The sequence below is a fragment of the Buteo buteo genome, chromosome 1 (genome assembly GCF_964188355.1).
Source record: "Buteo buteo chromosome 1, bButBut1.hap1.1, whole genome shotgun sequence".
Lineage (NCBI taxonomy): Eukaryota > Metazoa > Chordata > Aves > Accipitriformes > Accipitridae > Buteo > Buteo buteo.
Genome location: NC_134171.1, coordinates 69,516,951 through 69,531,919, shown reverse-complemented (window position 1 = coordinate 69,531,919; position 14,969 = coordinate 69,516,951). Strand labels below are relative to the sequence as shown.

General features: G+C 34.6%; 1 protein-coding gene across 7 annotated transcripts in view; it reads right to left on the bottom strand.

Moving 5' to 3' along the window:
• The window catches only part of TTC29 (tetratricopeptide repeat domain 29), a 374,033-nt gene that overhangs the window by 86,827 nt on the left and 272,237 nt on the right, over window positions 1–14,969 (bottom strand). For all 7 annotated transcript variants that reach the window (XM_075035175.1, XM_075035158.1, XM_075035166.1 and 4 more), the window contains one exon: window positions 309–521. In XM_075035175.1, coding sequence (XP_074891276.1) covers window positions 309–521 — 213 coding nt within the window. The remainder of the gene's footprint in view (window positions 1–308; window positions 522–14,969) is intronic.

Here is a 14,969-nt window from a genome sequence, read left to right as displayed (position 1 = left end):
TTATGGGTTCACTGTTTTATACTATTATACCCACAAGGTTGTTTTGGTGTTTGGTTTTTTTTTTTTTTTTTTTTTTTTTTTTTTTTTTTTTTTGAGTTAAAGCTTTCAAGGAATCTAAAAGATTCTTTGTTGTCAGCAAGAAGGCATTTCTGCTTTAGTGAGATCTGGAAGGGTATTGATAGCATTTGTCTTTGAATTTCATAGGAAATAATCACCCAGTCAAACACTTGACAATTTCTACTTTACTCTTGGGAAAATCATGGCATGCACATCAAATAAAGGAATGTGAAGTGTTATTTTCCACCTACCTTCTTTTGCCATTTTTAAAGCTTTTATTAGCGTTTTGATGGCCTGTTGGTGTTCTTTATTTTCTAGCATTTTGTCTGCTAGTAATGTATAAATTCTCCAGAGATGCTCACACGCCAGTGAATTGTAAGTATGGCCTGTCTGATCCTTCCATGTTGAACCCTCTGTTAGCTGATAAAATGCTTCATAATGCTCAGCAGCTTTCATGACATGACCTGAAAAATGTCATTTGTAATTACAGGGTAATCAACAAAATTTTTAGAAGTTATCAGTCTATAATAATTTTCTCATTAGAAAGTAAGTTGCAGACATCATTTCACAGATTTTTCAAGTATCTTCAATATATAACTTACAGATCACTGGAAAATACTGCCAAGTCTCACAGTTACCAGTAATGCTGCAATTCGCTTTCCTTTGTAGATTCACAATGTTGGGGGGGATGTGATACCAAGGATGCAAAGTCAGAATTTTCTAGCAAATACATCTGTTACAGACTTATGAATATAGCCTTTGTGGACCTCATATTTCAAAACCATATCTATGCATAAATAATCACAATTCAAACTGTTCCTGAAGTTTTTTTTGCATAATGAAAACCTGTGATGAAAGATTTGAAATGTGGAGAATAGAGGTTTCAATACCATTTTGGAGGGGGCGGGGGGAGTTTTTATTCAAATAAATTAATTGATGAAAAAAGAAGTATTATGAGAAGGAATTTATTCAACAGTTATTACTAAGCCAAATCTGGTGAGTTTATGTAGTAAATTTACTGGAAGAGCATTAACTACCAATAGATTAATTATTGAGCCTGAAGTAATACACTTTAAGGTCTTCAAATGTAAGTTACTCAAACATCTTTAAGGCAATGGAAAGTTTGAAGATAAGGTTCAATACATTCTAACATGCGAGTAGTTCCTCCCTCCCCTCTGCCTTCAGCAAGATTTATCTCCACATATACATGTAATCTAGGTGATTTCCATGCTTTTTGGACAATGGAAATTCAAAGCCCTTTGAAAGAACAGAAAAGCTTTACCTTATACATAATGGGTACAGAAAAACTGTTAGGAAGCAGGAAAGATGAGACCATTTACATAAAAAAAACAATAAAAGCATTCTGGTCACAGTACCTCATTTTAAAAAGAATATTCTATAGCAGGGAAAACAGTGTGACCCTTCCTTCTCAAGTTTGTTTGTGTGTGATGGAGGAATCTTGCCCCATAGATCATCAATATATCAATTGTTATTTCTATTAAAAGCTGAAACAACCCAAAACCTAAGTTTGTTTAGACATGTTTGCAGTTTACACTTCTGAAACATGATTTATAAGGAATTTATAAGGAATGATTACTGTTTTGCAGATTGTTTTTACAGTGCTGCATTCAAATTAAAAACAAACAAACAAAAAAACAAAACACAAAACAAACGAGGGAGAAAAGTTGTTTCCCAATTGCAGGAAAGTAAGGGAGAGAAGCTTGGAGAAGGACCTTCTTTAAACATTCTGAGAGAAAACAGGGCTAGTTCCCCAGGCCTCCAGCCAACCTAGAGGCAATAGAACAGCTATGACAGATTCCTCTTATTAACTTAATTTAGATTAGTCTTTTGCATATGTTACCCTTTTATAACCATGCTTTCAACTTTGCAATATAAAACAGAACTCTTTATTAGAATTAAATTTATTTTTATATTAAGCTTCTCTGATGATTAAAATTAGTTCAACTAAAATTGACAAGCACAAGAAACTTCTCTTTCAAAGAAGCAACTAATTAAATTAGTTTCATAGACAAATCATTTTAAGGCTTTACAACCTATGGTTCACTTAAGAATCCCAGAGGACACAACAAAAAGTGGTGAAGAGTGAAGTGCCAGGTGAAAGGGGAGACAGCAGGCTTTATTCAGTTCCACTTTAGCTAGGGACAGATATCAAAAAGATGGCCCAAAACGTCGGCAAAAAAAATCTCATTTCCAGTGTAGCTATCAGACCCTGTAAAACAGACAGGAAAAGACCTGCACATTCTTTCCAAAATATCACATACTTGACATCAGACTGAACAAACAGAAATGCAAAGTGAAATTATCATGACCAGTACAAGTTGTTTAAGGATTTACTGACAGTACGTGTAACAGGAAACAGAGATGTAGACTTGCTAACCCAGATGAAAACTCTTGTCCATTCTAAGGAGGCTTCCAATTTGTATTTGGGTTTCTGCCTATCCAGTCTGGCTAACTTCTTAGGGCAAGTTCAACCCAGAAGTCAACAGAATTCCAGTTATCCAAGTTGCTAAATGCAGATTTAAGATATTAATTGAAGAAGCTGGTGTTGGCTTTGTGACAAATGATAGAAAGTTGAGTTGAAATTTAATGTTAATAGCCAGATCTAGCATTTTATTCGCTTGGATACTTATAAGCACATACAGACTCCTCCTTGCAATTCTCTCCAAAGTTTATTTATCAGCTGATTATCCTTTTGAAAGGTTATTGCCATACATTTAAGTGATCTAGTTTCACTACATGTATAATAGATTCCTTAGAATAATAGAGTTTGATTCAGGTGTAACTCAAAAACTTCTAGTAAGAATGGGAAGCAGCAAACAAATGAATAGTATCACCTGGATACATAATTTGAAGCTGAACACAGTATCCGAATTTCTCCTAAAACTGTAATATAATCTCTTAACAGGACACATCATTTCGGTAAATAAATACATGCAACCTTCAGAACTATTGTTTAGATTGTTAGAACTATCAGGTATGGTAATTCTTACCCATGCTTCCTCACTTGCAGTATCCCCTTGAGAAAGTTTCTGTCAGACTAGAAATTGAACTCATATATTCCACGTACCCCATAGTTCTTAAGAGTTGACCTAACCATAAGAGCTGTGACCTGACATCCTTTTTGCCAGATCCCAGTGAAACCTCTTTAGAAACAATCCATCTACATCAAGCTTCAATATACAAAAGCAATATAATTTTTTGGTAGTATTCAAATGGAACTAAATTACATTTGGCTTCACTGAATTACAAAGAAAGATTATGAAGTAAAAAGTAACACAATCTGCTCACAGAGATACAGAAAAGAATGTGTTGAGCAAGAAAACAAAATACCTGCTAGTTTCCTAAATGAAGCAGAGATAGAATTCCTGACATGAAAGTCCTCTCATGGCTGGAATTTGCTTACTGAAGACTCTTTCAAGTAATACTAGCTATTTGGAAACCTCTCAAATTCATGGAAGGTAAAACACTTTAGACTTTGGAATTCATTCCTCCATCAAAATAAACTGAAATCCCTTGTTCTCATTGGCAAATGACATACCAGCCCATTTCTTTAATCCATAAAGCTTATGTGAACCTCAAATGTTGTGGAAAAATAATGTTTTCAGGGGGATGGCCAGTTTATTCACTGTCATGAGTTGGTTCAGTTGGAATTGATCTGGCCAGTGCATTCCAATTTTTAAACACTGAACTACTGCAACTGTTAGGCACAGACACAGGTAGATGCTGCCCGAAAATCTTGAAAAGCATTAAAAGAAAGTAATAAGCCAATTACAGAACACTTCTGAGAGTATTTTTATCTCACCTGAGCGGTGACAAGGCAGATTTTTAAATGACTTTTATTATCAACCGAAAGAAGAAAGAGAGAAAAAAAAGGCAAAATGAGAGGAAAAACAATTAGTAGGAAAATCACTTGGAATAGTTTGGACAAATGTATCTTTTACATCTCTAGGAATTCAAAGAGAAAATCCAGAAGGTGCTTCTAGGACATCTATATTTGAAAAATCTATTTGCAAAACGTTACACAAAGCAGTATAGCTATTTTCAGTTGGCAACATTAATAGCAGTTACATATTTCTTTTTCCACTGCCATGCAGAAATTAGCTCAGTGTATACTAAATGGAGTTTGAGAATCTCTGATATCTCTTCCCTGTTTATAAAAGGAATAAAAACCCAGAAAAGTAACTCTTACAACATATATATACCACTACTAAAATGTTATAGTTTAATGTAGCTCAGGGCATAACAAAAGAAACCTTATCAGCAATAGTTTAATCTTAAATATGGGAGGTAAACGTTGTCACAATATCATTTTGGGAGTAAAGAATCAGTTTTAAACAATTATATGAATACAAGACATTACTCTGCCACTAACAGTATAAAATTTTAGAAATTGCTCTTATTTTCATAGCAGCTACATATGTATGCATAAAGATTTGTGCTACAGTTTTCACTGAGTTGCTTAGAAGTAAAAAAAATAAATCTATTCATTCAAGCAAAAGAACTCAATGTAATTTTGTAAATACTGAAGAGAAACGTTTTTACATTATCTAAAACTTCTTTTATAATTCCCCTTCCTAAAACCCACTCCAAAAGTATACATTTGTTATATCAGAAGATATCAAACCAAAAGGGGTATATATGGAGACTACTATTTTGCTTTTTTTTTTTTTTAAGTAGAAAGATTGACTAGATATTAACACAAATGGGTTTAAATGTGAAGCTGCCATAAAAGCAGGCACATAAATGTAATTCTCCCAGCCGCTATTTTGATGCACATTTTTGATTCCATGAATATTTTATGAAATGGCCCAAACTAAAGCCATATAACATTCCTGCATTACTGATGCTTGCGCCCGTAAGCTACAAACATTAGAGGCATGATTGAGTGCATTAAAATGAACTCATTCAGCAGTGCATTGATTACTTGAAGGAGGAAAAAAAAAAGTTACTCCCACTTAAGAAAACAGCACACAAATCTGAAGTTTTCAATACTGAAAATAAAGATAGCAAATTTGAATAATGTGGTATTTAATAAATAAAGGCCGTGAAAAACTATCTAGAATTCTCTGTATACAGTCCTGACATTAATTAGGTGATATGTTAATTAGGTCCACAGATTGCTTCCAGTACTGTACAGGTAATTTAAAATGTCACAATCTGCAAAATGCAGTGACTGACCTGTTCTAGCTCCATGCCTCAGCAATACTGAGAGCACCTAATGATTTCCTTTTCTATCAGCTCATACATTTACCAATGAAAATAATGCCACAGAAACAATTGCACAAAAAAGTGACAGGTCTGTTAAGTATGTTTCTTCCGCAGCACTAGTATAGCAGAAAGCACATTTAATTCTAAATTGTAAACAGTTGTTGAGGACTTTAGAAAATATTCCACTTTAGCTTAAAAAAAACAACCTAAAGGAAGAATAAAGCTTTATGTATATTATAGTATATTTAAATCTAGAACTAGGACATCTTTTGTAATCAGTTATTTCACTGTACGATGTGGACATAAAATCTGCTTGAAGCAACAGTTAATGGTAGCGAAAAAAGACAAAATGTTATTACTATTTTAAAAGATATGGTCTTAAATTTCAGTTTAACTGCTTGAACTACTTATATTATTTTTAGCTTCCTGTGTTCAATTACGATAATTATGGTAGTACTATTCATGCTGAAATAGTTAAGAATCTGTCACAGTTTCCAATATGAGCCACTATCTACAAAGGTTGTTATAAGTCTATAACAGAGATGTGTTGGGAGGTGGAACAAAAAGCTTACAAGAATCATAAAACAAGGCTCTCGTGCAGTAAATACTTGAGCCACCCTGGACTCCTGAGGTAAAATGAATTGTACAGAACTGGGACTGATCTCAGATGCAAGAATTTGACTTCATGTGCCACGCGCAAAAGCAAGACAAAAACTGTGAAAGAGATTTAAGATAAATTTTTGCAGTTCCATAACTCTACAGGAGCTGATAACATTTTTCAGAAAGATTCCACAGGGAGTTTTAGCAAAATGACATAGACAGTTCATAAGAATATTGTAATGAACATGCTGGCTTATCATGGGGTATTCTGACAATTTCCCCAATTTGACTCTCCCTAGAGTCTAAGCTGCTCAAGGTCAACTGAAAGCATGCTTGAGAAGTAGAAGGCTTGAGGACATAAAGGAGAAGAAAGGAGATAAAAGGAAAGTTGAGCATCACACAACCTGAGATATGGCATTGGTAGATTAAGACTGCAGTGCAAAAAGATGGTATTTTGTGTTCCCTTCTCTGGGTCAAGAACTGCTAGGCTAATCCTTGGTATTGCAGTTTAGAGAATGATATATTATTTCTGTTGACATTAGTTAAGCAAGTATCTGTTGTCCAAAAAGAAAACAAACATAACTATAGGAATCCAGTGAGCATTAGATCATACTTAGTCTTGTCCTCTGAAGACCTAAATTCCTTGCCTTAAAGCTCAAATGCTCAAAACATACCTATACAAACCTAGAGGGCAGTGCATATCGTAGCACCCACAGTAGGACTGTTCACAGTACGTTATATTGCATCATCAGCACATTATGATACTAAAAATGCTCTAAAAAAGATGTTGCTTAAAGGGTTCTTTAAGAGGCAACTCACAAGCTAGGGATAATATCAGTTTCTCTGGTTGCTTGCCTGTCTGCTCTCTAATCCCTTCCCCTGCTGCTGCCAACACTACTGAACTGCAAAGAAGGAAGGGTTTCCCACAGGCAGCCGAAAAGACAGCTGCTTTGGGGATAGTTTACTGTGGGCCAGTAAGGGGAAAAAAACCCTGTAATTAACTGAAGAGCACATTATCAGAAGAGGAACTGCTGTGAAAAATCTCTTGTTCTTACAAGAAAGCGTGGAGAGTAGGTACAGGAGGAACAGGCACTGTTGCAGGGGAGACTGGAACAAATATCCTCCTCTTACCTTCCAGTTTCTGCAGTGTACCCTCAAAATTCTGGGTTAGCTCCAGGCACTCCAAAATTGCTTCTGGCTCTACATAAAACCTCTCAGATTTTCCCTGAGAGACATACAGCTACTCTAAACTGATTGCAACTACTCAGAGTAACTCTACAAAGAAAATCTGGTGTCAATTACATGATTTTCCCCAAAACTATATGCACATAGACCTCACATATACTTTATAAAGAGTGGTACAAAATATAACATGGACATACATGAAAGACAATAGTAAATCAAAGAGTGATTTCATACTAAATGTAACCCCTAACTCCAAAAGTTAGAAATGTACTTGTAATTACTGTCTTGCTATCTGAACTACATTATATCACCGATTTTTGCCTTTGCTTTAGACTTAACTGTGGAAAAAACTGATCATATTTCAGGCATTTTCACAGAAGTTTAGGTCTGAGCTGGAATCTAGAACCTGAAGGCTTTGCAACACTGTAATTCCACAAACTGGTTTAGCAGCATTTTGTCCATGTGCAAACTAGAATAAAGAAAGTACTCTTTCAAGATAAGTGTCCAACTTCACAAAAAACCTGACAACTGAACAGGTCCCATATGGAAATTCCACTAACTTGTCTGTCCTAGATTCATATTCAAACGAACCAACACAGAAAAGTTTGGTTTACAATTAAAATCCCTTTATCTTTTTAGGTTAACATATTTTACGAAAGCAACATTTGTCAGATGCCTTCTTCTGGTTTTATTATATATAAACAAACCTTTTTTGATATATGTCAATTTTAATCTAGAGAAGAACGTTGCAAACAATGTTGAACGCTAGCTGAATGACAACATACCCATTTTAAAGAGAATGGAATTCTTGCTTCACGATAACAAGCAAACCTTCCTCTTTCATGTTTGTAAAGCATCAAAGTGCTTTCTATATGCAAAGGCTACCTAAGATGCAAAATGTATTCAGGAAGCTCACAATGTAAGGCTCCAGGCTCTGAATAAGAGCAGGCCCACACTCTGTGGGATGCTTACACTTCAGGTTTCACAAATATTTCAGTGTTTATAGGCAGATATACAAATGCAGAGAGGGGAGGGAGGTGAAAATGCAGTGATGAATAGTGAAGAATGGCACACGCTTTGCAGTTCTGTTTTTCAGGGCTTGAGGGTTTTTTTAACTCAATAGAACCAAATGAAAACAAGTTATATTACTATTTAATCTCAAAGAGTAATACGATCATTATCTGTTAAATACAGAAAGTGACACTGAAGCAGATTAGTTTCACTAAATTACTTTTTTTGCTAAATCATGTCAAATGCTTGCCTCAGTTTAAATGATTTTTTGTAGTGATTACATTTTATTCAGATTCTACCCCATTCCCCTTACTTTTCACAGCTTCCAATAATAAATTTAGTATCAGATGCAACACTCCAACACTGGAGCTGTTCTGTTGTGCAGATAATCTACTTCAGAAGGATGCTTTGAGTAGCAGGTTGGACTAATGACCTGCTGAGGTCCCTTCCAACTTGAATTATCATATGATCCTCTGAAGAGTAAGATATATTTTTATTAATAGCTTCATAATGTTTGTTTTACCTATGACTTCTAAGGATTATTGATAATGGCTGAGGACATGCAACCCCATCAGCTCCCAGTCCCACTGAGAAGGCACCTCTGGAAACAGTACCTCCTTTATCAATTACTAAAAGGAAACACTGCCTCCAGGAAAGTTTATGATGACAACTGCCGGTTCAGCTGCAGTAGTCCAAAACCTTGCAAAGCTTTGAAGCAAAAAAAAAAAAAAAAAAAAAAAAAAAATCTGTTAGTGAGCGGGCAGCTTTGAATGAAGCTTCATCTCAGTACTACTCATTAAGCAGTAAATAATTAAAATACCCTGGAAAAGACAGGTAAAATACAAGCAGCAATGTCAGTAATAGACATGAAAGAGAAGAGAGGGAAAAAGAATTTAAAAAAGCAAAGAAATAATTCATTTGAAGTTTTAATAAAGTTTCATTTGCAGTCTTGTTTAAAGATATATCAGACTTTAGGGATGTAACCTAATTACATTTTTATTCTAAGTTCTATTCAAAGACCTTGGACTTTGAATCTTTAACACAGATCAAACATAGTATAATTTACTCATGGCTATCAATACTTTAAAAAGATCTCTTCATTAAATGTCATAGTCTTATGAACACGCACATAAAGCAAACAGAGCAACATTTGATACCAAAAACATTAAGAATATGATTCTTACAAAAATAGGTATATAAACAATTCACTTGAGTGCTGCACATTATATTCAAGTATACATAAAATATTTTTCTGAAATATTTCTGATATATCTTTCATAGTTCCATGTAAAAACCAGCAATATTTTTTAGCAATTTTATGATGTGTTTGAAAATTAACTTTACAATCACTAAATACCTAAGAACAGAAACTAATTTAAGATTTTTTTTTTTAAATTTTTTGCGTATGTCAAAACTTTTAAGGAAAACACAAATTACAAAATTTAGAATTAGCACTCATGTACTTCTGTGAATATTTTGAAGAGCTTCTCATTACAAAGAATACAGACCTGTCCCCAGGTGTTATATCAGAACTGAAAGATTCTCCATTTGAAGAATGAGTCTAGGAAAGTAACAGTGATGGTGAAAGGATTAAGGAGGCTTTTGGCAAACCTGCTTACTTTTTCCCAGTGTAAATAATATTATTATTTCCCTGTGCTTAATAATAAACCTTGATTTAAATCAACTGAAGGAAAAGCATGAAGAAAGTTTTTCATTTTCACAGTGTTTATTTTCAGAAGTGAAAATAAGAACCCTACAGAATTCTCCCCAAGTTCTCTTATTCAAAACATCCTCACTGCCTACCAAAACCTTGTAAAAAATAAGTGTAAAAAATAACTATATGGAGAATATTTTTTATGAACTCAACAGGCCCTTTTTGCTTTCACGTTGCATGTCCAGAGGCTCCTTTCAGACTTTAAGAGTATACTAATTTGAACAGAAAACATACCTAATCTCTATAACATCAATTCAATACAGGACCTGCTAGTTCAATACCAGTAACAACCCTGTAATAATAAGATGTCATTCATCTGGGAACTACATTCTGCACTTGCATGAGGATGAGCTCAATTATTTAATAAACCTTTTAAATCTGTCCTCCCCAAGAATCTATCTGGATTTATGGCTGCTTCTGTCTGCCACTGAGTGACAGAGAAAAGCATCATATGTGAAGACTTTATCTCCTAGCAATTTGCTGCTTAAACTTTTAAAATTATGCTCTACAATCAAGTTTTTCCCACCTAACTTATGTATTCAGTTCTTAAGCAACCAGAAAAAAACAGTATCACTGCTTTGTGAAACAGCGTAAGTGCAGAAGAACAAGAAAGAGTTAGCTTCATTTGATAGGATGAAAATCAATGACTGGGCGTGTTTTAAATGGTCAACCTGGATATGCAGAATTCCATGTCCCATTAAGGAAGGGCTTCTTTCTGTGTCTGAAGTTCCCAGATGCAGAGACTTTTTAAGTATATGTCTCTACATGAACTTAAAAGTTAGCAACAGGTATATGTAGCCAAAGATACAGGATTTGGAGAAACGTGAGTAAGTTTTCAGGTCTGAACTATTCCTACACTCTTTTTTCTGAAATAGTTGTTTGGAATAAATAATCACAACTAGGAATAAATTTTAAAACTTAGCAATCTGGGATATGCAACCTGGGGCAAGGCGCGGATATCATGATAAATCAATGGTATTTGGTTACTACTGGATATGGTCTGTTATATAAAGAAGAATTAAAAAACAATCAAATGAAACATGCTATGTCTTTTCTCCAGACAATGAACAGTACAAAAAGACATTTTTGGTCTCCAAAGGAAACAAGTCTATATGATCATCCTGTCCTCCAACTAGATTTGAAGCAAACTTCAACCAAATTTGGTAAGAAGTAGTAAGAAGCCCGTAGAAGAATAAGTTCCAACCACTTTTTTGAAAATTAGTAGCTTGAGGATAGAGATTGATCTAAATTCCAAGCAGACAGAAGGACAGGCAGAACTCTCCTGTATGTATTTTAGGGGGCAGCACGCTGCTTGGCCAGCCAGAAACTAAGCACTGGCCAGTCAGCAACATGTTCACGTGCAACTTTCAATTTATCACAGCACACACCGAACCTTACCAAATACAAGTGTTATAGAAGCATACAGGAAATGGTATTGTATAAACACAGAACAAAATGGTGGTTCCTGCCTCAAAGGATGTATAGGCTCTAACTCTCTAGAACTGCAACTCTCCTTTAGACCACTGCCACATTTTGACTAGCACTCAGACTTCCTATGAAAAAAATTACATAGGCATTTATATCTTTAAATCCCTTTTCTCTTTTTGATCCACACTATGAAAAACCACATTATAAAGATAAAGGAAATTATAAGCCTAATCTTTTATCAAAAAATCACAAACTTATCTGGGTATCACTTTAAACCAAAAGAAGTTGCTTACAAAAAGGAATCTCTAACACAGACACAAGGATAGATGAAAACAGAAAGGCCTTGGGTAGCTGTTGGTTGGTAATTTGAGTTGCTTTTGTTCCTGAAGAAAGAGATGGGATCCATTTTAGGTTGCCTTCTTCCAGCGTCAGACCTGCACTTGTGAATCCAACAGTATGGAGACCTCTAGATACTGGCTATACACCTCATGGTGGAAACATAACAACATTAAATAGGCAGGATAGATAGTTCAAATACAGCAATACTGTTATTAGTAACAGTTCTGCACTGCATAGGTAGTAAGGAAGAAATTTATCACTCTTCACAAATGTTGTCCCACTGATTTGTTTTATTCACCAGCTGCTTCTAATTTTTCAATCAGATTGTAAAGCAGCACTTTTAATTTCTATATTATACAGCACAATGAAGATTTGCTATTTAAGTGGGCTCGGCAGAATTGCAACACAGTTAATATAAAGTTCTATTAATGTAGAAGGTACATGTGGGCCATCCATCCCACAGGTGAATTTTATTCTGGCCATCATTAGGAATCTCCTAGCAAAAGACACTACATATTTATGTAATTAAAACAAAGTTGCAAATTGCACACACACAAAGTCATAAGAAATTTCATAAGCAATTTTAACTTTTGCCTTTTTAAACCTTTTTAGTACTGCATTTTGCAATATTAACATTCTTTTTTTTTTTATGTGAATATAAATTATTTCTGCCTTAAGGCAAACCAATTGGGGAAATTCTGCTTAAATGTGCATATTTCCTCTGCATAGATACTCATGAATGTATGCTGAGTTTCTCTCAATTATTTATACATTACAGTTTTTAATTGAAAAACACTTGCCATAAACAATTCAAAATAAAAAAAATCAACAATTTCTTAGCAATGGATTAAATAGGACCTGCTAAGAACAAGAAAATAATCAGTTTAGACTTTTTATGTTCCAAACCAAAAAGATGACGTTATGAACTGTCTTTAAGTTGTTGTTTACCAAATATATCTAGTAATTACTACTTAAGCTTCAGAAGCTTGAATCTAATGCCCATTAAACTCAATAGGAATCTTTCCACCAACTTCTATAATGCCTTGATTAAAAACTTTGATTTCAACAGTATGATAAAATGATGGGTATAATTCTACTCCTCGGTCTTAATCCAGATTGTCAAAGTCTGTAAGAACCCCGTGGGTCTGGGTTTTTTTTCCACAACAAATTAAGTTTATTTATAAGACCCTTGCGTTCACCAGGCCTTTCAACCAGAAAAGTCTATATCAAATTCTAACATATGAAATAGGTATGATTGTTCTATCTGTAATAATGGATAAACCACATTCTATTTCATAAATTAGGTCCAATTTATTAATATTTTTGGGGTGGGTGTGGAGGGATCAGAAGTGGTCAACTCCGGCATAACATTGCTCTGACTGAAAAGCGACAGAAGCTTAACATTGCTTATAATCAAGGCAGAACTGGATTAAGACTAAACACTTAAAACCCCTTCATTAATGTACAGAATATGGCAGATTTTTTTAAATGTCTAAGCTTATTTTAGAAAGAACTAAGGAGACCCTGATCAGGAATACTTGAAGACTTGCTATCTAAAAAACACACAAAGACAGACAAAATTGGGTTTATGGATTAGCTGTATATTATAGGAGTTGGCACTGAGATATCTAACATTGCTATTTGCTTTGCATTCTATCCCTTTCTCTTGCTAGTTCTGCCTGCCTTTAGTCTTTCCAGTCTGTAAGCATTTCAGAAAAAGTATTACCTCCACTTTTGTTGATCCTTATGTGCTAGCAGAATAGAAATCTGATGACTAATTCAAAGTCACCACTGCATTGAGATTAACTGCATGTTTTTCACACATCTTTCAGCCCTTATACCAGGGGATATATAGTTTCTCGCATGCACTGATTTACGTTTGGAATTTGTTGTGAAAATTTTATTCATTGGACTCTACTGTGATACTTACATGCTTTCTCAAAACTAGTTATTTAAATGTATCCAGAAATGTTTCCAAGCACTCCAACCAACAGGTATGGAAAGGTACATCTATCCTAGTAAACTCTCTTACCCTTCAAAACAGTGCAGCTACTTGTAAACCGCCTGTTAGGAAAAGTCCCTGCAACACTCCTAAGTACCAAACTGTGCCCATAAATAACTGCAGGATGGGAAAGTTAGCAAGTTAGCACAAGCTAAAAGTAGGTGCAGGACTTTTAACACCATTTTAGCACTAGCCTGTGCTCCAATGCTCATGGACATCCCTGTGCACTGATTAATTTACTCAGGCAGGAAAGCAACCATGGCCTGTGAATGTCTACCTTCGCTGCTAATATCTGAAAGGTAAGCATTGGGATCCTTGCATCATTTGAGGGTGGGAGGATAGGTATTTAGAATAATATTTTAGTGATGAAGCTTTCATTGCTTCCTCTAGAGTTCTCGATGTCACTGCCTGCTCCACTGTCCCACAGACAACATACCACTAACCTAACTTTTTTTAAGGGTTTGCCTTAAGGAAAGAACAGTCATGCATCTGTATTAGAAAAACACCATCAGATATGTTAATTAGTCATCTTTAAGCTTCTCTCACAAATGCAGAATTGCTTGACATTAAGATTGAAATATTGCTATCTGAAGTACTGGCTTTAAAGCACTGGCTCTATTTGAATGTGTGTGTACATACAGATGCATACATATGTCCGTATATATACATGTACATACATATACATCTATATACACACATATTTATACAAACACCTGCATTACTTGCAATGGCCTTGATGGCTGCTTTTAGAACAAGTACACTTTCAGATATCTGTTCTTATTATGCTTTTGAATAATATAGAAATATATCTAATTTTGTTATAACCCATTTGAAGCAAATAGCTCCTACAAGTACAAATTCCTTGTTTCCCCTGGACTGCTTTTGTTACCAAGTTATCCAAAACTTTGGGATGCACGTATTTAAGGTCTATGTAATTTCATGCATGATAGAAATTAACCATTTAATACAAAACAGAAAGCACTCAAATATTGTAGTGATGAGCACTGGCAGTGTAAGAACCTATACAAATTAACACTAGCCATTATGTTTATCAGCACACTCAGACTGTGTTTCTTCTGCAAGATACAACAGCATAAACATGAAATTCACAATTAACTTTAGCAGATTTTACACTAATATAGTAGAACTATTGCAGACTGTAATAGCCTTATTCTCTAATATGCAGAAAAACGCACACATCTATAATGACTGATATTGCTTCTAAAAACACATTCAAAGCACAGGAATAAAAATATTTTTTTAAATTAATATTTTTAAAGTGAGATTCTGACCCAAAGCCTGTGCTTACTTGGATGACAAGTAATGCTGGATTTAATGTGAGGAAAAAAAATTAAAATATGACATTGCCTTTTTCAATGTGTATAAAGTGACTTTGGCATGTTT